Source organism: Drosophila innubila, assembly GCF_004354385.1.
Source record: "Drosophila innubila isolate TH190305 chromosome 3R unlocalized genomic scaffold, UK_Dinn_1.0 2_E_3R, whole genome shotgun sequence".
Taxonomy (NCBI): domain Eukaryota; kingdom Metazoa; phylum Arthropoda; class Insecta; order Diptera; family Drosophilidae; genus Drosophila; species Drosophila innubila.
In genome coordinates, this window is record NW_022995380.1 from 2,534,378 (window position 1) to 2,558,055 (window position 23,678).

The 23,678-nt window shown below is 37.8% G+C and overlaps 3 protein-coding genes across 4 annotated transcripts in view; 1 reads left to right on the forward strand and 2 right to left on the reverse strand.

The window, feature by feature from the left end:
- Nucleotides 1–11,128, forward strand: part of LOC117790277 (protein doublesex) — a 43,079-nt gene extending 31,951 nt beyond the window's left edge. The window contains exons 3-5 of one of the 2 annotated variants that reach the window (XM_034629669.1): nucleotides 4,900–5,473; nucleotides 10,515–10,627; nucleotides 10,700–11,128. In XM_034629669.1, the coding sequence (XP_034485560.1) occupies nucleotides 4,900–5,417 (518 nt within the window). In that variant the 3' untranslated portion in view covers nucleotides 5,418–5,473; nucleotides 10,515–10,627; nucleotides 10,700–11,128. Of the gene's footprint in view, nucleotides 1–4,899; nucleotides 5,474–10,514 lie in introns of both variants that reach the window. The other variant, XM_034629668.1, reaches the window with a different exon arrangement.
- A 557-nt stretch (nucleotides 11,129–11,685) lies between these two features.
- On the reverse strand, nucleotides 11,686–15,285 carry LOC117790275 (transcription termination factor 2). Its single transcript, XM_034629666.1, has 5 exons — nucleotides 15,122–15,285; nucleotides 13,968–15,052; nucleotides 13,590–13,911; nucleotides 12,675–13,531; nucleotides 11,686–12,609 (listed from the first exon to the last, which is right to left on the reverse strand). The coding sequence occupies exons 1-5, from the start codon at nucleotides 15,186–15,188 to the stop codon at nucleotides 11,866–11,868; spliced, it is 3,075 nt and encodes a 1,024-aa protein (XP_034485557.1). The 5' UTR covers nucleotides 15,189–15,285; the 3' UTR covers nucleotides 11,686–11,865.
- A 2,660-nt stretch (nucleotides 15,286–17,945) lies between these two features.
- LOC117790276 (polycomb protein Scm) lies at nucleotides 17,946–23,005 on the reverse strand. The gene is made up of 4 exons (XM_034629667.1): nucleotides 22,036–23,005; nucleotides 21,057–21,974; nucleotides 19,869–20,999; nucleotides 17,946–19,802 (listed from the first exon to the last, which is right to left on the reverse strand). Exons 1-4 carry the CDS (start codon nucleotides 22,567–22,569, stop codon nucleotides 19,665–19,667), a joined length of 2,721 nt encoding a protein of 906 aa, XP_034485558.1. The 5' UTR covers nucleotides 22,570–23,005; the 3' UTR covers nucleotides 17,946–19,664.
- Between the last annotated feature and the right edge of the window lie 673 nt (nucleotides 23,006–23,678).

The following is a 23,678-nucleotide window of genomic DNA, read 5'->3' on the forward strand; positions in this document are numbered from 1 at the left end:
ACAAAATTGAAAACTACTCGAAGCAATAAGTTGAATTTTTTAAAACCTATTTTGCTATGCCTATTGAAAAATACGGATTAAAAGCGCATTATGAATTACTATTTTTAAATATCCAAATAATAAATTGAGGGTCTCAGGTATAATATGTATATAATTGTATATTAGAATTTATTTGTGTACTTCTAAGAGTATTATCGGGAAGAACTTTCAATTATTAAAGTTTAAACTTAAGACCTTCAAAAGCTGAGGCTTTTAAGCTCCAAAATTGTTTCACGATTTCAATGTTATTTAGCTTTCAAAAGCACATTATTAAATAAATTTATTATTTAAGTAAATTCTTGAGGTTCTTGGGTTTTTAAAAGTATAACACTGTCTTTAAATTCTTTATTTACAATTATTATCTATTTAAATGTAGTTCAAAGACTTTTAATAGCATCGATTAAAAGCACATTATCGAGTAAAGCTTTAAGGTCTTAAAAAATAAAAAAAATAAATGATAAAAAAATTATAGTTGGTAGTACTTAGTAGAAGAGGCTCAAAAAAGAAATTATCGATCAATAACTTAGTGACTAGTGCCATAGCTAATAAGCACCAGTTTGTAGCGCTAGGAAACCAAACTAAAATAAAATTATATTAATATTAAAATTAATTTAAATTAAATTAAATTAAGTTAAAACTTTAAGATTAATGTTTTGCTTGATTTCAAGTACTTTCAAGTGAATACACCGCAGAAACCCTAAGGCTTTTTATCAAACTTTGGTTACTCTATCTTTACTTAGAGCCAACCTATTGTTCATTCTTTATGGTCAAGCTATCACTCTTTATGAGCTTTTACGCCCATTTAGGCAAATGAGTCAGCTTACATCAGCATTTATTACACATTCCTCATACTTATTTCTGTCATACTTTCAGCATAGTCTCTTCTTGGTAAACACATAAAATAGACTTCGGGCTCGGCGCTAGCAATTTTTTTTTTTCAACAGGGTTCAACCCTTTCTTTGGGCCAAAATACTACAAATTCTTGTAGCTTACAACTTGATAAATGTAGAGCTGACTGGGAGCCCAACATTTGCCAATGCTTATTAAATACTATAGAAAAACGTTACCAAAGTCAGTAGAAGCAACAACAGCAGCAGCAGGAAGCAAAAAATTTCAACTTTACGACTTCATATTGTGGGCGGGTCGTAAAAAATGTGCAGCGTCAACTTCGACGACAAATACTACTGACATTTTACTGCCCTACAAGTAACATGTATGCCAGAACTAGCATCCACTTCTGCCAGACATCATATATACGAATATACTCACATACTCTTACATATACATATACTTACTATAAGTATAACAGAGAGCAAAAGAGCTATGATGTATTAGAGTTGATTCCTGGCAACTTCTCCCATCTGGCCTGGACATGACGCTTCCGCCATTAAATTGACCGAGCTTTGGCTGATTGCCGCTGTCATCTGTTGTCGCCTGCTAACCTAGTCAAGTGTAAATTTATTGGCCAAGGTTTTGTGGCCTGCAAACGGGCTGATTAAAAATCATTTCATGGCGTAGCTAAAGGAAATGTCTCAGAATTTAATGAAAAAATATAAGCTAGACTTAAAGCTCGTGCTTGTCCTTGCCCCTATTTTATTAAGTATGTTTTGAGTGAAATCTTTTAAGTGAAAATCTTTATGAATATCGGGAACCGAAATTAAAAACTAGTCGGAAAGGCTACATTCGAGATCCCGATCGTAAAATACTCGTTCCTTACATTTATACTTTATAGAAATTACTATCAAATAAAAACCACTGCATACTTTTGGGTGCTTTTATTGCCTTAATTATACTAGGCAACAGCCCAAAAATCAAACGAACGAAACCCACTTTTTTTTATAGATTTGAGGCCACAAATGACGAAAAACATTTTTTTTTTCTATGTCAGATTTTTTAAAGAATTTAAAAATTTCAAAAGCTTTACTTTTTCTAAAAGCTAATGAATATATCTTTATTTTATATATTCACAGTCTGAGATTTAAACCAGTAGTTTTAGAGCTATCAATTTTTTTTTAGTTAAGAAAATAATGATTTTTTGCTTAGCTTTTTTCAGCTTTTTTTTACTTTAAAATTCAAGGAAAACTCGAAAAAAATTAATTAAATTTTCGTTTCAATAAAATTTACATAGCTGCATTAATTACGCTAAAATCGGCGTACAAAAAATTTTTTTAAGCTCTACGATGTTTTTTTTCGATTTTTATGACTTCTATGTGGAGCAGCATGACCTTTAGTATGAAATTTTTTTGTATTTTTTGAGATACCTTAACCAATCTCACAGAATATCAATTTGTTGTTGTCTTACACATTATGACCATATTTGGTTAAAAGCGGATTACTATATCATATAGCTGCCATAAGAGGGATCGTTTCAGAATCAGCCTTTGGTATCGAAAAAATTATCGATACATATAAAAATAAAATTTATATCGCTGTTTCGGTATAAATTTTTATGAATCATATCTTTAACGACGCGTAATAATTGCAGCTATGTAAATAATATAGAAACAAAAATGTAATTAATTTTTTTCCAGTTTTCCTTGATTTTTAAAGTAAAAATAGCTTACATTTTTATGAATCATATCTTAAACGACGCTTTATAATTGCAGATATGTAAAAAAAAAAAATAGAAACAAAAATGTAATTAATTTTTTTTCAGTTTTCCTTGATTTTTAAAGTAAAATAAAGTAATTAAAAAATTAATAGCTCTTAATCTATTGGTTTAAATCTAAAACTGTTTGCAAATTAAATATAGATATATTCATTAGCTCATTAGCTTTTAGAAAAATTTAAGCTTTTGAAAATTGGTTTTGGAATTCACAAGTAATGATGACAAAAGTGGGCGCACCTCTAAAAAAAAAATGTTAAAAAAAGCCGCTCACACGGACGGACAGACGGAAATATACACACATGGATAAATCGACTCGGCTGTTGAATGCTGATCAAGATCATAAATACTTTATAGAGTCGGAGATACCTCCTTCTCCCTGTTACATACATTCCAACGAACACAATATATCCTTTAACTTATTTTTTAAGAAACGGGTATAATTATAAAGTCCAAAATAACTAAAACAAAAAATCAATGTGAAGGGTATCGTGGGTTAGTTTATTTATTTATTTATTTGTGCACGACTGAAAGCAGTCGGCAAAGAAAAAATTACTAAGTATAAAAATTAAGTTATGAATTAAATATAAAATTAATATTAAATATAAATTATGAACTGTAAAGAAAAAATAAAGATGAGATCTGGGGTATGCAAAATTATAAATGATCCACCATTTGTTGCAGGGATTTTGGAAAGCCCAGAAAAAACCAACGTCAGATTGTTTTCCCCTTCAAACGATTATAGTTAATTTTTGTACCCGTTACTTTAAAAATAAGTGAAAGAAGAAAGAACACAATATCTTATACTCGTTACTTAACTATAATTTTTTTTAGTTTTTTTTTTTTTGTTGAATTTTAAAGTATTGTGTATTTTTGATTCTTAAATAAAAGCTACGATAAGAGTAAGTGGTGGTATTCGTTTTGTAAGTTTTATCCCCATATAAAGATCATATTGTAGAAAAATCCAAAAATTACTCTCGTATGGTAAATATTTTCTAGATATTTGCCAACAGTATTTTTATAATCTTCTAAGTAAGTCTCTTGCCACAATTAGCCAACTCTCAATGGAAGCAAATAAACTTTGACCTGCTGTTTAAGATGCACTCAGTTAATTGATGCCCAAAATTAATGTTGGGTTTGTCCGAAAGTTTACGACTTTTTATTTAGCCAAATTGCACAGGATGGAGACTTGTGCTAGTATTAGTTGCAACCAGGTTTATTTTTGCTGGTCGAGTATTAACTGTGCCTTAACCAAATACGAGTACATATGTAGAGAGGGTAGACTGGCACCTATCCCAGTAGGGTGGGGCTGGGTTGGGTAGTACGATTATGTACTTAGTTGGGCACATGGATACACATATTGAGGTCTGCGTATGCCTTTGGCACACTCATGCGTAATTCTCCGGTGTGCTTGGCTCTGTTTAATGCATTCTGCAGTTGGCGGAAGAAAAAATCCCATTAAAATTAAGTAAAATTGCACCAGCAGCAGCAGCAGCGGCAGCGTAATCGTAAAAACTTGGCATTTTGATGTTGCACCAAGCAGTAAAATTTTGAAAAGTTTTTGCCACGCAGATAAGACGGTAGGGTGGGAGCGGTGTGTAACTGTGAGGGTGGGGAGGAGAAGGAGGAGAAGGAGGAGGAGGGGGCTGTCAGGAGCAGCAGTAGACAAAAGGTTCTGCCTCTTTTGCCAGCCATAGAAAGCTATGGGGTTGGGCTTCAAAACTGTGGCATGGGGCTCATGCGAAGGTTGCACATAAAGTGCATACCGAGGCGTCCATGGATAACCCATGTGTGTGTGTGTGTGTGTGCGTGTGTGTGTGTATGTGTGTGGTTTCCAAAATGGCGCATCCTGGGCCGGGGGCATAGACTTTTAGTGTCGGGCATAGTTAATATTATGGCTCCAATAGTTTTTAAGTTATGTGGCAAGAAATAGTGTGAAACCCAGCAATTTAACGATATAAGTAATAAACTTGAATACGTGCGAAGGCAACGCTCGAAACGAGAAAACGAGTATACACATAGATATTATTAGTTCTCTCGTCATTTACATAACCAAGGCTCGTCTAACCATATATAAATATAAAAGACATAAATCTTTTGGTTATTTATCGTTCAGTTAACGTCAAGGTAAAACTAACCAGTTATTTGAGTACATTGAATACTTTTTGGGGCTGCCAGCAAATGGCGCCGATTTCAAATCAGTCAATTAACATTATAATTAGCTAACCGTTTTCCACGTTCTTCGTTTTCCACAGCGCGTGTAGATATTAACCGAATTATAGCGCAAATCAATATCAACTACTACAAGGCCATGGCAATTGATCTGCACTTGACCGGAGTGCCCATGTACCTGACCAGCATCGAGTGTGGAACCCATTTTACGCACCTCCCATTGACGCACATTCGACCGCCAACTCCGGAACCTCTGGCCCTCAGTCGAACACCGCCAAGTCCGGGTACAACCGCACTTACGGTATCCAATCCTCACCAGAAGCACTCGAGGCCCACGAGCAGTAATGGTACCGCACATTCGGCGGCCTCGCCCACATTGGCTACAGCTGTTTCGACCATTTCCACGCCCGGCCATCAACAGCACCAACATCATCATCATCAGCAGCAACAACGATCGCGTTCCGGGTCGCCCACAACGCCACCGCCGGCGCACAGCAGCAGCAATGGCGCCTATCATCACAATCATCATCATCATCACGGCCAGCATTTGGTCAGCTCAACATCCGCTGCGGCCGTTGCAGCGGCAGCAGCAGCCACGTAGCAGTATCGCAATGTTGCCGCCGCTGCTGCAGCAGCCGCCGCAGCTGCCCTCTTTGTGTAAGTAAAGACGGAGGCGATACTTGGCCAAATCAATTGTTATTTTTAATATTAAACAACAATACAAAAATGAACAAAAGGCATCTTTTTGCTGCCGAACACCAAATACTCTTACAGGCAGACATTAATGTGAACTGTGATACAGAGTTAACTGATCCTTTGCAGTCATTATATGATAACTCTCTTCGTTGCCATATAATATATAATAATTAACTAAAATAAAGTATTAATAGATACATAAAATAAAATAAAAAAGTAAATAATTATTATTTTTAGTAATCTGAACCTGATCTTAAACCAAAATTTTATCAGTAATATATCAATAGTAAGATAATCATTTGGAAAATTATAATAAACACATAAAACATAACAAAACAGTAAAATGAAAAACATTATAATATATAATAATAAAAATATAATACCAACAGTTGAACCAAACTGATACATAAATATATAATTATTAAATACATACAAATGGACATGTATAAATTTAAAAAGACTTATAGATGATAATAAGTCTTCGTAAATTTTATATATACATATTTTGATAATGCTAGATCTTAGCACGCATTTTATCAGCCATGATACAATTATAATGAATCAACAGAATGCTCCAGCTTGACAAATAGTTAATAAAAAATATAATAAACATATAAAATAAATAATAAATAACCGATTAAAAATTGAGTATATACAGGGGAGGCACATAAAACGAAACCAACCGAAAATCTTCCTAAAATATGTGGAGTTTTGGAAAATTCTCGGTTGGTTTCGCTATCTGTTTCACCTCTGATTATAATATTTTTTTTACAATGACAAATATTAATTTAAAATAAATTGCATCCTTATCTGTTTCAAGGCATAGTATACTGATCCTAACCCACATTTTATTATATCGTGCCGATAAACTTTTTTATTAAACTGACCAAGAATATTTAACATTCTAAATACTGTTAAAAGCTAGCAATGCAATTAAAGGGTATAAAGATAGTTTCAGATTGTTGAAAAGCAACAAGTGTAAACAGGAAGCTAAAATTCCCACAGTCGTATTAGTTGCATGAACAATTCATTTAAAATCTCTTTTTTTTGTTAAGAGAAAACTTAAAGATATACTTATAAAGAGTATTTAAAGTTCGAGGCCACAGCAGTTTGAGATGGAAGATTTCAACCTATTTGGCATGCAGGTCCAGACGTGTTGCCTTTAATCAAATCAATTTCGCAGCATAGTTTTATGTTTACAATTTAAGTTGGTTGCCAGTTTGATGCTGCAGCAATGCTTGCCACTTGCAGCTTCCATTTCTACATTTCCATTTCCGGCGGCTGCTGCCATTCCTTTAGCCGTTGCATTTCCGGACTGTGCAGGAAAGTATGCAATGGCTTTTTCATCATTTGGCCTGATGGCTGCAACGTGGCAACAAAAGCTTTTCATTCAGTGGCTGTTGTTGTTGCTGTTGCTGCTGCTGCTGCTGCTGCTGTTGCTACTGATGAAAAACAATTCCTTTTTGGTTGCCCCCTTCATACCCCGCAGATGCTGTCAAAATGCGTGTGCTTTTCTGCTGACAATTGAAGCATTCGTCTTTTGGCCATTTGTTTGTCGTCGTTGCTTAATTTAGAGGCAAGTGTTAAATTTCCATGCTGGCTGGCATTTTAGTTTATATTATACGCTGCTTCAAGTGCTTCAACATTTTGTTGCCTTTTGTGTGTGATGCCTTTGCTTTAATTAAAAACTCAAGTGGCGTCAGCGTGGTTCTCTGCGAGAAACGCTCTAAAGGAGACTCAGATTTCTGGGATTGGGTCTCGGGTTGCTCTGCGTGCTTCGTGTTATTTGCTATTTCATTGGCATTTATGTTGTTGCCACAAATATCACAAATGTCATATAATGTTTTGCCCTCGAAATGCACATCAAAACTTTCGCCTGCTTACCACAATTTATGATGCCCGGACAACACTTCAGAATGCATATTTCAATGTGTCTGTCTGGTCCAAGGTAATAAAATATACGCATTTTGCAACAACAGCAACAACAGCAACAACAGCAACATCAGCAACAACAACAACATCATCTAAATCTTGTCTAGAACTGTGCTCTTTCCGTACTATCCTTCGATTGTTTGTGCGCCCTTTCGGCACATTAAAACCTCAACTCAACTCTACTCAACTCAACTCAACTCCACTTACTTCAACTTCTCATCTCCTGTGGCATTCCGCATCAAAGGCGCGTCGTGAGTTTTTACGAGTGCATCATAAAACTGGAACGCGAAAAAAAATAATTTTGATTTTTTTTTTTTTATATATATATACTATATGTATAAGTATTTCTGGATGCCTCTAAGCCTAGGCAAGGCTGCAATTAAATTGTACAGGGCGACTACAAAGTCGAAGACAACAAAAAGACCAGAAAATCGAAGGCAGAAGAGAAGATGTTGATGATGAGAGAGATGAGATGCCTGCCTGTCTTGACGGGGCCACATAAAACTATCACAGAGTTCATTTAACTCCGTCAGGTTTTAGAGAGAGAGAGAGATAGAGGACGGAATGTTGAAATCAAACTTATCAGCAAAGCAAGCGAAAATCAACAACAACAATTATTCAACTGCAAATGCAGCGGCCATAAAAAGTGCCAAACAATGCGAAACTTTTACGATCCTCTAAGGCTCCTGTGGCAGGAGCAGCTCCTAAAAGTGCATTTCATTTGTTTCACTTCGCTCACACACACAGAAAACTTGTATATAAGCTTGCCAATACCACCAATTCCCTGACCTTTTCCTCTTGACTGTTGACTGTTGGCCAAAATAGCAATAAATGCATAAGTTTCCCATTTAACGATATTTTGTTTCCGTTTTTGGCGCAAATATCATCAAAATTTTGCACACCTTTTGGCTGTAAAACGCCAAAAAAAAAAAATAATAATAAAAAATATGCATTTCATTTTATTTCTCTCACACTCGAGCTCTCTTTCTGTAGCTTTCTTTTATTTTTATTTGCTCAAAAGAAAAAAATAATAATATGGAAACTGCTTGCCAAGTTTCTCACATCATTTTCACATTAAAATCTTGAGAATTTTGTGTTGAAATTTATTGTCAAATGTCGGACAAGTGGCAAACAGCTTGAAAATTAATTAATTACAATTTCCCATTAAAACCAAATTGGGCATTCAAATTTTGACATTGTAACAGTTATAGATAATGATAAATGGATATCAGTTTATTTATTTTATATAAAATGACTTTCAAAACCTTAATAAACGACGTTTTGGGAAGTGATATTTAATTAAATTGCAAAATATTTGAACCACTTAATAATTTTTCAACAGCTTCACATATTTGTGCGATCCCATTTGAAGCACTTAAAATATCACTTAGGCAAGTTTAAACAAAACAAAATATAAGAGTGTGTGTGTGTATAACAATAAACCACATACAATATATTCAATGCTTTTGTGTTGTCGCACAATTTCCGTTGATTTCTAATTTCCGTTGAGACGTCGTTAAAAAAAAATACAAACAGCAAATCCCTTAGTTTTTTAATGGTCCTCTTCTCAGTCATCATCACCCATCGTCAGCGTCATCGTCATACTCATACATATGCTCCGTATTCGCTTTCGAGGTCGAGGCGAACCATAATAAATGCAATGCTTACCATAAAAATAAAAAAAAAATAAATGAAAAGAAAAGGGAAAAGATATTATAGTTTTGCGAGCGAGTTTCGGAGTTTCAGCTTTAGCTTACGCTGCTCGAATTTCGCTGTCCTCTGGTATCCCTTCCGGGCCCCGTCTATAATTCGGCTTGTGTGTTTATTATTGTTGTTCGTCTTTCGTTTGGTTTGCGTGTTGAGAGTGCTCTCCGGTTTTTATGGTGCCACGTTACGCCGTTTTTTTTAGTGGACACGCATTATTAAAAAATAAACAATATGTATGCTCTGCATACAGAACCCGAGTCACAACTCGAATCGTCGAGTCGAATCGAATAAAGCGCTCCTGCTTGCCTTTGGCACTTTTTTTAGCTACTCATTTTTCAGTGGAAAATTTTGTGGTGATCGTAAAAAGTCGAGTTGGGCAAATAAACAAATATACAACGCATGCAGAATGCTCTCTCAAAAATATTAAGATCAAAATAAACTTAATCAGCAGCAGAAACAATTTGATTACAAAAATAAAGACATTTAATAATGATTGTCCAATGCAATAAAATATTATTATTTGCTAGATTATTTTACTATCGGTAAATTTGTTTTTATTTGTATATTTGTTTGGTACCAAAAAATAAAGTGAATCTATTTCAGTTGTTAATCAACAATTTATTTAGGGTTTTATAAGCAACAACTTGAAATTGTTGCATGCTACTTACTCATATAACAAGTAAATATATACTTATCGAAGTGATTTTCAATGTTATTTCAGTTAATTTCCAATTAGTTCGACTGCGACAATTGAAAAGCAGTCATGGCAAAACTGAGAACTGCTGCTGCATTTTCTTAAATTGCATCATAAAAATCACATTTGGCATTATAAAAAAAATGTTAAAAACTAAATCGTTGCGGGAATGCAGCTGCGCCCTAAATGGCAAGGATTCAAGAATCCAATCCAAAGACCCAAGACCAAGTCCACTTTCAGACTGGACAGCCAATGGCTTCGGCATCGGCACCCACTGTCGTGGTTGTCGATGTTGCTATAAAATTTGGTTTTACGAGCGCAGAGCTCGCTCATCCTTTGGCTAACCTTGCCGGGCAGGTAAGCAGGCCCGCTCCTTGGGCTGTGCTCGTTGTCTTCGGTGCCTTTTGACTGGCATTACAATGATTTTAATGCTTTTTATGGCTGAGACATTGCACCCATATGGGCACGCTGGGATTATTGCCAACGGTCGTTGCCATTAAAAACAGTTTTATGCCGCATTTGTGCTTAAGATGATTACCAATAGCATATTGAGTTTCTAACTAATTAATAGGCAAACCCAAATCAAGTTTAATTCAATTCGACTTATATTCTTCATTTATTATCAAGCTAATATATTGTTTAACTGTCTTTTTTACTCTTTTTGTACAGCGATAATTAAAAATCAGCACCAAATACCGAAGTCTGTAAACTGGAATGGAGCTGGCACGGAACTGAAACCCAATTTCTAGAACTTTAAACTGAATTCTACAAACAATTCAAAAGTACTAAAGAGATGCGCAGAGAATTTAATATAATACATAGAATAATCTTTTTTTTTTTCATTAAAACAATAGCAAAGCTTTGACAGAAATACACATAATACAGAGGAGTCATGAATGCATAATTAAATACCGGGCTGAGCTAACTTAAAACATATTCAAATTGATCTCAACAACTTAAATTAGAACAATCTTAATCAACGAAACTGTGCTGATTTATCTGGTATAACTATCAGTAATGCATATATATAATAACGTTATTCGATTCAGTTGCATCCATATTTTGATGCAGTGTGTTTACTATTTAAGCATACAATAATTTCTTCCCAAAATGACACAAAGATTAATAAGCGCTAGAAACTAAGATTCTTAAATATGATCTGCACAACACGAAAACATACATACAAATACACAAACAACTAAATATACACACATATAATGATATCTAGTCCTAAGCTTGCACCACTTACGAGTAGAGCACCATTAAATCAAACTAAAAAAAAACCGAAAACTAATTAAAAAAATTGTACAGCATTTGAATAATTATGAGATACAATTTTCAGTATGTATGCGTATAATACCTAAATATGAGATTTTATCAGCTTGCAACATAATGATTTTTTTTTGTGACTTCCTGAATTCTTTGATAATGTTACATTTCCTTGGGCTGTGCGCTGTCATGCGGTTTTATTATATGAATATGTAAGTTTTTTTTATGAATGAAAAGGAAGACAGGGGTGAAAGGAGGATACCGACCAGCTTCTATAAGAAATTTGTATTCTTAAGTTAAGTTATTATAAAACATATTTGTATGTATTTTTTGTGTGTACATTGTGTGTGTTAGGATCGACAAAAACCAAAAACGTTATGCTATTCAAATTGTAGTTAAATTTCTTTTTTGTATTTGCTTAAATCTAAAATTAACACTTTTTTGCTTGACAAGCAAAGCAAAGAAACTAAAATTAAACAGTAGCTAAAACATTTCAAGTTAGATGGAACTAAAAATTGTAAAACTTTTACCATTGTATCGTAGTTAAAATAAAAAAAACAACGCTTCAAAATAAAGTTGAACTTGAATAAATTAAATGATAAATAATTCTTTCATTTTTTCTATAAATGCCTGTCTGGAAAGCTCTTTATTAGGCATACTAATGATATCAAATCATTGCATAGCATTCTGTTTATTCTTAAATTAAACAGCCCAACATCAAATATGACTGAGTTTCTTATGGCCAGCAAGTTTACATGCCAAATAGACCCTTGAGATCATCGATGGAGAGCTTGGTGCTAACCTTGCCTGTCAGCAAACCATCGGCCAATTCCAATTTACGATCCTGTAAAGCCTTTATCCGTTGCTCCACCGTGTCGACGCAAATCATCTTATAGATTATGACATCCTTCTTCTGGCCAACACGATATATCCGATCCTGTGCCTGTGCCTCTAACTGCGGATTCCAGTGCAAATCCAATAGGATTAAGTGATTTGCTCCAATCAAATTGAGACCAACTCCGCCGGCTGTCAGAGACAGCAATAGAATGCGTTTGGAACTGCGTGGATCGTTGAATTCGTTGACAATATCCTGACGCTTCTGTACTGGTATTGTGCCATTCAATGACAATGTTGCCAGTCTTTCCTTTACCAACATGTCCTGCATAATATCCAGCACCGATTTCCACTGTGACACGATGATGGCCTTATCATCAGTGTTCAGCACACATGTCCGTAGTATTTCCAGAGTTTTTCTCAACTTGGTGGACGGGCGATTTAAATCAAAAACCGGGTTGCTTCGCTTTAGCACATTTTGTGAGGCCTTGGCAAATCGCATGTCATCACCTTCCAAGGGACGCTCCTTACTGTCATTGTGACTACTGTTGGCATCGTCATTAATGGTCAACTTGTTTAGATGGGCCAGCAAGTCAATTTCCGGTGAATCCTCTTGGGTATCATCATTGCCTGCATTTCCAGCGCCTTCATCTTCCAACATCTGCAATGACAAAGCCAAACAGATTTCAAATTGTATCCTTAATAGTATACTTTTCATGTACCTACCGCATCTATAAGACCTGGATGACAACATATTTGTCTAAGACGCAGCAAAAGGACTAAAATTTCATGGGACTTCACCTCGTGGTTGTGGCCAGCCATACGAGCGAATTTCTCATGCATTTTAAAGTAGGCACCATTTGGATCTTTGATTTGTTTGTATGTGGGCTTGCAGGCATCGTTAACAAAGTTCGTATCTGATTCCTTCTCAGCGCGTTGCATCAGGAACTGGGCAAATAATGTTTGTGAGTAGGTCATAACTCGCTGATAAACGTTCATCTCATATTTATCAAGATTTATTTCAACCAAACGAATCTTCTTGTCAGGCAAACTGTTTAATTTGCCATCCGATTGCAGTTGAGTCTTGGTGCGTCTAAGCATTATGGATTTCATCAGTAAATTGAGACGCTCCTGTCCACCAGCGCTCTTGTTGTCGATCCACCTCTTCCAGGTGGCCAGATCATCAAATGGCGAGCAGCGGAGAAACTTCAACAGCGCATAAACATCGAGCTCCTTATTTTGAATTGGAGTGCCAGTGAGAGCCCAGCGAAACTTACTGCGCAACTCACTGACAGCCAGCGACGACTGTGACTTGTGGTTGCGTACCACGTGTGCCTCATCCAGGATGATGCGACGCCACTTGACACCAAATAGAGCGGCTCCAGACTTTTGTTCCCTGGCCACAATTTGGTATGTGGTGATCACCAAGTCGTAGGTGCGCAAATGCTTAGATTTCGACTCGCGATTATTTCCATGATGAACACAGACAGTGAGACGATGGCGGGACAACTTTGTATTGACTTCATTCTCCCACTGACGTATCAAACTGGCGGGACACACCACCAGAGTGCCGCCCTTACAGTCTATAAATTAAACACAGTAATAAGCTTAAATTCAATTGTTGGTGTATAATAAACTTACGATCCTTGCGACCCTTTGAGTACCAACCGCCGTTGTCCTTGCGATTCTGATCAGTCTCCTCCTCTTCATCACTGCTAGCGGATTGGGTGGCTGTCTCGCTCTCTTGCCGATTCTTACAAGTGAGTACCAGTGAAATCATGGTTAGCGTTTTTCCCAGACCCATGTCATCAGCCAAAATGCCACCGCGGGGACGCTGCTTCTCCCGCCAGGCCATCCAGGCTAGCGCGTGCTTTTGATGGTCCATGAGCTGAACCTTCAATCCTGATGGATCATCAGCTAGCACATTCTCTGCGGGACAGTCCTTCAAAGAGCCGTGCAGATCCTACAAGGGCAAGGATTTAAATACAGGAAAGATATATATTTAAAATGGAATAATACCTTGAGTGAATCCATAGTGAGTGCCTTTTGGTTATTGAAGGTGGCCAAGCCTTGAGTGCCCGTGTGCTTGGGCTGTATTAAATTGACCGCTGCAGACAGATCATCCCAGTCCAGTTCCTTGTCTATGGACTTGGGTGGAATAACTCGCTGAGGTACCGCCGCCTTCTTTGGGATGTCCTCTTTCTGAACCTTGACACCGTTCAAATAACTGACTTTCCTGGCAATGTCTGCACGCAGTCCATCCATACGTTTGGTGATCTGTGTGCCCTTGTCGGGCAACTTGTGGGCCACCTTCTCGAACAGCTTTTCCGCATCGATGAGCTGCACCCGCAATTCCGCCACCTTGCGCAGCTCATCCTCGTAGAAGTCACGTGACACATTCTCATTTTTGACACTAAAAGAACGCTTTGATAAAGCTCCGGACTTGTGGCTATTCGGCGAAAAGTTTTCTTGTTCATCGCCACTGGAAATTTCAATTGTCTCCTCCTTGTTGCTGAGGATGAGCACGTCGCTGGAAGAGGAATTGGTTGACTCCATCTCCATCTCCAACTCAGGCTGTTGCTGTTGTTGAGCAACTGGAAACAGCGTTGAATGCAACAGATCTTTGCTGTTGCCTGCAAATTGTTTACTGTAACGAGGCAAATCATCGTGTTCATCAGCTTCCTGATGACTATCATCGACTGTGGATTCCAACTCGGCAGAATCATCTGTATTGACGCTAGTCTGCTGCTGCTCCTCCATCGACTTTTCTAGTGACTCCTCCAGCGACTTCTCCAGTGACTTCTCCTTCGACCTCTCCAGCGACTTCTCCTGAGACTTCTCCAGCGCCTCCTCCTCGCTGTAGTCTATCTCACTGGAATCATCATTTATGTCCTGAGGACGCACGCCCGTGATGCTCATGCGCGTGCGCGGCGACAGACCACGCTGATCCAGCTCATCTTCCTCTTCACTGTCCGAAAGAATCACTGCTTTGCGGCGCGCTTTTGGTTTAGCCACTCGACGTACACTATCATCGTCGGATTCAGTGTCCAGAATAGTTACATTGGCACTCGAAGGATTTTCGGTGCTGTTGTGACTTGAGCGTCCTGGTGACGTCATATATTTAAACAATTTATATATCAATTAACAATTTCAAAACTCATTTAATAACTTACCTGATAAGGAGTGACTAGCTTCACTAGCTTGCTCATCTGTATGGTATTCCTCGCTGTCACTTGACATATTTGCTTAACAAAAAGAATTCACGCAATTTTTAGGCGCCAGTTAATTTCAACTTGTGCATTAGTTACACACACACACATGCAAGCTAATAAAATGGTACTATTGCTAACAATCGATTACTCAAATAAGCAACCTATCGAGTGCGTTTGTATCGAATACAAGAATTTTTGTAATTTATAAATCAAGTTTTTCTATAGATAATCTATAAAAATTTATATATTTAAAAAAAAAAATAAAAAACTTTTGTGCTCTTTCGATTGTCGCTGCTATGCCTATATGATTGTTGACGTTAAATTATCGAAAAGTCGACTTTGAGCCAGCTATCGACAGTTAAATTCAATTATGATCAATTATGATCACGATTTCGCACCTTTGAAACCGGCTAAAATTGACAAAACATTGAGTCCACTGGTGAAATTTACTATGTATCTGAAAAAAAAGAACCGTCCTTTTATTTCATCGATCGATATCAAATCTCATTTTCGATACAAAATTAAAGTGTGACCATCTTTGATCTTGAATTTAATACGCAAATGCCGTAGAGTTCTGTAGTACTTATGTATTTTGTTGTGCGCTAACTATATAAAATTCTAATTAAAATGGATCATAAGACACTAAACATCGATTTAGATGGAAATATATCTGAAACAACTTCTGATGATAATTCTGTGAGTTGCATATTTATATTTAAAGCACTGAATCAATGTGTCTTTAATTTTGCAGGCTGACTCCTGGGAGTGCATCCAGTGTGAGACAGTATTTTCCAGGGCAGTCCAGGAATTGCTGGTGAATTCAGCTGTAACACCGAAGGAATCGAAGAGTTTGCCAACATCTTACAAATAAAAGACAATCAAATAGGGACGCAGAAAAAAAACTTTGTGCGCTTGAAATAGAATTATCAGTTTACAAGGAAAGGACTAATATTAACGACCAGAATATTAAGGATAAGGATGATTTGGTAGCGTCGTTGTCTAACAATTTGGGCAAATTAATGGAACTGCTTTCAGTAAAGTATAATCCACAAGATAATTGCACCAAACGATTTGCCACAAATCAAGATAAGCAACCAGAGGAGCTCCAATGTAAATTACCAAAATATGAGACGAAGTCAAATAGTAATGATGATCTCACAGATAAAAAGAGAGAAGGAATCGATTGATAATTATGATCAAAAAGATAAAAACTAGACTCAAGCCCAAGAGGAGCTTGAACAACTAAATGAAGTTATTCTCAACGAGAATTATAATAAATGATTATGAGGCCACCATCAAAAAACTGAAGGAAACTATTGATTATTTACATTCGATAGTAAAAGGAATGGAAGAGGAACTAGAGGAAAATAAGGAAAAAATTTATGATTTCAAAAAATAAAAGTTGATGACATGGAAATAGAACTAGAGGAGAATATGTATAAAATTGAAGAATGGGAAAATCGATTACGTATTTCCATACCCTACGGAACTACAAAACCACTATTGTGTATTCCTAATACTTAACCATTTAGAGTAAATATCCACGCATATAATAGTAGACTTGGTGGCATTACTATTCAGAAACGAACTTATGAAAGTTTCAGTTTCGATAGAGATTTGAATGGGCGGCGTGGACAAATATCTTTAATAAATAAAAATTTAACATATTTAATATGTGTCCTCTAATTTGCAGCAATCTGAACGGAAAGCACTCAAGACACCAAAATTCTAATTGGAATACTCTTTATTGGGGACTCAAGGAATGGGCAAGTGGAGCCCATAATGTGTTTTCTGTACGAATGGATTTGGTGCCATTTATGAAACACATATAAAAGAGTTTAAGTATCCAGCTTGGAAAAGTGAGTTTTGTCTTTAAAGAAAATATTACTTCAGCCAAGTGTAGCTCGTTAAGACCAGCAAAGTGTATTTAAAAAGGTTAAACTCTTTTTTAATTAGTATTATATATAATTTATAGTTATTCCAATCAAAAGTCATCGCATTATAACAGCAGTTGAAAGAATATATGTAATTTTTGAAATTGCCATATATATCTAATTTGAGTCAGTATGTGGAATCTGGGCTGGCATATCTAATATATTTTTGTGAAAACAGGACTTGGAGTGTTTTCAAAACAAAGTTTTAAGTCACATTTAAACAATATATCTTTCTACATCATTAGACAGCTTGATCTACAGTTTCCAGTTTCGATAATATTACGTCCCCAGTGTTCCTTAGGTAGCCTGTCACAAGCACCTAAATGTGCCTTGAAACTGCGCTTCACACCGTGGCACCTGCACTTTACATAATTGCACCTGGACTTCACACCATGGCATCTGCACTTGGAACTCGACACCCTTGAACCTTTCGACCTCTCCTCGCGCTCATAATATTCGTCGAATAACCCTACTTTTGGTATTTCCTGATGTTCTTGTTCGCTAAAACTTTTATTGACACCTTGAAATGTCACACATATAGGAAATGAAGTATGTTTATAGGAACGAATATCTCTTAGCCACTCGCTGTTCTGACATGGTTCAATCAAAGTCTCACTAATTTGAATCCATAAGTCGTCGCCACAAGTGCCTGATGCCATTTTACCGTCCTCAGATATTACTTTTAAGGGTGTTGTGTACGCTCTGATAATTTATTTCAATAAAATATAAGTTAAGTGATGCTAAAAATGTAAAAAAAAAAGCATCCTGTGATAACTCTGTTCATGTACGTTTCTCAACAATTAGATGTTATGAGCGAAATTACTTCCAAATGAATACTCATCAAAACATTTATGCATATATTTTCCTTTATTCAGATTTAAATTGTCTGATACAATGTCATCATTCTTCTCTATACATACATAACATTAAATGAATTAAATAACTATTCACTTAAATCTATTTAATATTAAGGGAGAAACAAAATGTATACAAGTATAATATTAAAATAATTTGTGTGTACCTGTGTTTGTATTTTAACTAGCGTGTGTGTATGTGTGTATCTGGTTGCTTGGTAGAAATTAGCTTAATTTTTCGCATATTCTCATTAATTGTATTCCAAGGAGCTTTAGCTTAACTCGTTTTAATTTTCATTTTTGCACTTATGCATTTGGTAAATGTCTGGTAATTTTCTATATTTGTATCTAGAGATTAGCCAAAAGTTCGAGAGGTTATTAATTGTATTTGTTTCAAGTATACTTTTATGAATTTCGTCTAATTTTATGATTATATGCAATGGTTCATATTTTACCTGTGTCCATCCGAAAGTTGTGTATAGTATGTATAATCGTATAATGATTCATTATGTTTATACGAGTATCTATGATGACGTATGTATGTATGTATGTCCTTAAGTGTATATCTGTATGTTTATATTGTTTTGGGATCAATTAGGGTTTGGAAAGACATTAGAGGAGGCGACCTGAAAGGGCTGAAACGACATTCGATTAAACAGTCTCTCGTAGCATTCAAGCATCTGAAGTTTTAGACTCAGCTAATGCTTTAAATATGGATAATTATGGCCTATATCTTTCGGGCTGTAGATTGTATACAAAAGCAACGATCAACTTTCGAAGTGAACTTTTTTTTCAAGTTTAATAATAAAGTATACAGTTTGCTATACGTACGTAAAAGTATCTTATGTGTACATGTGTGAGAGTTTGTGGAAATAAAGGTAATGAGAAATATTGCATACAAGAGTGTATTTAAATTTGTATAATTTACACAAATGGATGTGTTTGTGTATGGGTGTATCTGTGTGTTTTTCGAAGCACCTTTTGGCGCTTTCGATTAATTATGGATTACATTAATTTGATTTTCTGATCTGTTTGCTTTTTAATTGGGTTTATATGCAGCTTAAACAAATGATTTGTTCTCTCTTAATTTAAATTGCTAAAATTAAGCAAACATTGTAATAGTTAGAACGTAATCAATACATACATAATTACAAAATTATATGTAAAAATCTGTACATTTTTATTCTATCGGGTATTTTTCAATCAAATTTAAATTAAATACAAATTAATTAAAATTTTGTCTTGCATAATGTGCGTGTGTTTGTGTAGGTATGTGTATGACTGTAATAAATATTATTATGCATATGCATTAAAAGGTAATCATTTTTTTTTTTTTGCTTTGCTCGTTTTTCGTGTATGAAAAACTGATATTTCGAATATGAGTTTTTGGAATTTGAAGTTCTTGCTCAAAGTTGTTTTGGTTTGTTAGTTTTTTTCTTGTTTTTTTTGCGCATGTTTGACATTATTCGCATTAGAATGTTATTGTGAAATTAAATTTTAAATTAAATATTTGTGTGTTTTAACTTCATTAATGCCAAACACATTACAAATTTATGCATATCGTTCTGTTTGCTTTTACTTTTATAGGAGGTACTAATTTGTTAACACTTCTGCGCACGGCATGGGGGATTCCCCCTCATTGGCGCCGCATGATCTTTGTTCGGTCCCCTGTCCCAGTTCTTGTCCCCCGTTGCCACGTTCCGTTTCTTTCTTGATTTACAAAGCCAGATTATTACGTCTTCCGTTGACCTTATTCACTAGATTGCATATTTTTAAGGCTGGTCCTAGCTTTAGGCCCATGTATTTCATCATCATCTCTGAGTTGAGTAACAGTAAAGCTTTACCATCGATTTCCTGGAGTTGAGGGAACAAGTCAAATCAGTAATTTGGCAAAAGATACTAAATATTTGGAATACTCACATGCTTTCTGAAGAGATCGCCATGCACGGCTAGGGAATTGTCATTGCTTTCGATGTACTGGATAACCTCCTCAATGGACCAATCGATCGGTTGTGCCCGCAGTTGCGAACAGGACGCTGTTGTTGTAGCCGTAGATGTGGATGTGCTGTGGGGTGAGGTGATGGCCGTTCCACCATAGCTACTGGATGCAGCAGCCGCAATTGGCGCAGTGGCAGCTTTAGCCGCACTGGCAGCTGGCGCCGCCGAGCAGGCCGACTGTGATGCTGTGAAGGGGGTGGATACCGATGATGGGAATGAAGCGCTTGAGGATAACGTTGTCGGAGACTTGTAATAGCTCGGATGCGGCGACTTGGCGTTCATCTGCTCTGGATGCACTTCGGCTACCAGTGGCGCCATATATTTACCAATTGCACTGGTATTTGCGGTGCCACCCGCCAGGCTACTGCTACTGCTGGATGAGGAGGTGGTGGAAGAGGTGCTGTTGTTGCTGCTGGCAGGTGAGGAAACCAAATTGTTGTTGTTGTTATTGTTGCTTGCCTCCTGAGGACAATTGCCATTGTTGGGGCTGTTGTTATTGTTGTTGTTGTGATGCTGGAATCGCACCTTGCGCAACGCCTGAGCCTGGCTTTGACTTGTAGACTGAGATTGCGACTGCGACGGTGTCTGTGCCGTGCCCGTTGATGCAACTGTTGTCACTGGTGTGAGGCCATTCGGTTCCGTTTTGATGGTTGTCTTCGAACTGTTGCCAATATTGCTACTGTTGTTGTTGTTGTTATTGTTATTATTATTGTGGTTCACTTCCTCTTTACTGGCCTTCGTTTGCACTTTTGTCTGCTGTGCCTTCACGCCCGCCTCCTGCTTGATAACTAGTGGTTTCTCCGCGGGCGATGTTGGCGTCGGCGTGGCGGATTTCGACTGACGACTGCGCTTCTCGGCGAGCACTGGCGAGGAGGGCGGCGTCGCTGTCTGCATCAATTGACGCTTGCGACTCTGCGCACACTTTTTGCACTCTTCGGTCTCCGGTACCAGCGATATGAAATTCACACATGCCTTGCACGTGATGCACAGTGTCCGAATGAATTGCGCCAGACTTTCGTCATCCTTCATGCGCAGTGGCGACGGTATTTTGACCTGAAATGCACCAGAGGATTAGTCATATTCATTGAGATTTATGCTAACACAATTTACCGTAAAGTTCTTTCCAGCTGCGGTTACAATGTGAACATCGCCGTCCAGCTCAAAGAGCAACCGGGACAACTGCTGTGTGTCCGCGCTGGCGGCCAGGACTTCTTGCAGGCAAAGCTTGGCGAGTGTTTCGTGCGTCTGTCCCGTCACCATAGAAGGTAGCTTGGAGCTGTTGATGAACGGTCCGGCCTTGCAATTGGGATGAAAGTGCGCCGTGACTGGCGACGCGGGCACCATGGCATCTGATTCAGCCACAAAGGTGTGTCTTGGACGCGGACACCGCTGCTTGCCAGAGCCGGAGTCCATGCGCGACTTGTGACCCGGCGGCTGCATTGGATGACAGCTGCGTGCACACCAGCCGGCAGGAAAGATATCTCGGGAGCGATAGTTACACCAGTAATCAAAGGCGCCGCGCCATCCATCAAATGTCACATGGATCTGGTCGTCCTTAATGGCATCAACTGTTGCACAGCAAATCAGTTGGGGATTCTTCTTATCCACGGCTTCCAGCTTCTGGCCCACTTTGTACAGATTCACCGGTGGCGTGGGTGGCTCTGGTTGGAATATATCCTCGGGCGCAACCATCGCATTGTTGAGTATCTTGCAGAGGTATCCGGGCCAACTGGAAGCGTTCATCCGAAATCCGAGCGGTGGTTGCAGCATCCCGCCATTCTTCTCGCAGTGACCGATTGCATGAATCTCCGTGGAGTCGACCAGACGCCAGAAATCGTTCTGAGAATCGCTGCCATCGAGGCGCAGTCGCAGCCGAGAGCCAAGGACACCGACCACCGTCGCAATGCAGGTGGAGGTGACATTACGGGGATCCAATGCCTCAAGTTTCATGCCGATCTTGAAGTCATTGTTCGGCGGATTTAACGCCTGCTTGAAGCACTCGGCGGGAGCTGCTTCACTTCCAGTTTCCTGTAACCAAAAAAAAGAGTTTAAGCGTCTGTGATTCATGGGGGCATTAAGAGCTACTCACCTCCAGATAGGCATCCCAGTCAAAGACATGGAAGCTCTCGTATTGAAAGGGACCTGTGGGCGCCGGCGCTCCGCTGCTCAACAGCTTGCGATCAGAGTCTGTGGCACCACCAGCGCCTGCACCGCCGGCGCCGCTGTCGCGTTGTCGCATTGAACCGTTCTTCTTTTGGTGCTTGTTCATGCACATCATGGAGCAGAATTCTTTGTTGGGCGCACCCTCGCGTATCACATTGTCGCATTGCGTACACGCCCCCTTGCTGTACGCCTTGCGGTACTCCACGATGCACATTTCCGAGCAGAACTCCTTCTTGCCCGTCTGTGTGGGCAGCACGTACTGCAGTGGCAGCTTTCCCTCCCCGCACCACGTGCACGTTGCCCGCTTCGCTGGACGACCCCGCGCTCTCTGCTGTGTCGGTGTCTGTGGTGTTGTTGTTGTTGTTGCTGCTGTTGTTGTGGACGTCGAGTTGGCGTTGGCGTTGGCAGCGCTGTTGCCATTGGTGCCGCTGTTGGCGCTGCTGTCGCGTCCCCCAGACATAATTCGTGTCCTTTTAATTGCTATTTATTCAACGTTATTCCTTATTGTATCTTCACTCGCATACATATAATCAATTTAGCATCTTAGTGACACATTTAACAATTGCAGAGTTACGTCTGTTTGTTTTTACAACACAAAATTAAAACAGTTTTTTGTCACGGTTCTATGCAATTCAATTTTAGCGGCGTTCTCGAGGTCACGTAATAACAATTTGTATTTGTGTTGACTGTGCAAATCGCATGGCAACCCAGATACATACACCGATGAGCGCACAATTAACGCCCTTATTTTAACTACGCGTAATAATTGCACATTGTACGCGTTACAATTATACTTGCGATTGCGAATTAAAGTTATTTTTTTTATTTTTCTTTGCATTTGCGTTCCGCCATATTTGTTTTCCTAGCGATGAACCTGCGCTAGAGATGTGCGTCATGTATGTAACTGTTACTCGTCACAGTTATTTAGGAGTATCAGATAACAGTTTAAATAAAAATCTACGATGCAAAGCAGCAACAATTTACAATGCACTTTAACTTTTCTTATATTTTATTCATTCTGCAAAGTAATTATGTTTAGTTTAAAGGGGAATAAGCAACTGCTAATAGCAATAGTGTAATCGATATCATAAACACAACTGTCAATAAATATGTATCGATAGCTACCATTTGTCATCGGCACTGTTGCCAGCTTAGCCATTTTATAGCTAGCTTTGACTCTTTAAAGAGTTCGGTCGCTAGAAATTTTTAAATTTGCTGTTTGCCAGAAATATGACCATTTTACATATATATTCTTTTCAATCATTCATTTTCAATACATGTTCTAAACAACTATCTTTTCCACAAAGGTTGGCAGCACTGCTGTTGAGCAACATGTTACTAGCGCCATCTATATTTTTTATTTAAGTGACTCAACTGCTATAAATTGTCTTAATATGACCAGAATAAACAGAACCTTTCTTCTATTAAATTTTATTTTCCAAATACATATCATTTTTTTCAAAAAGATAATTTTTCAAATGATTCTGTGGCACCAGCTTTGTCCTTTCTGCGAAGTTTTTGTATGTGGCGCCACCTTTTGTCTGTTTTACTAAGCTTTTCGAATTTTTC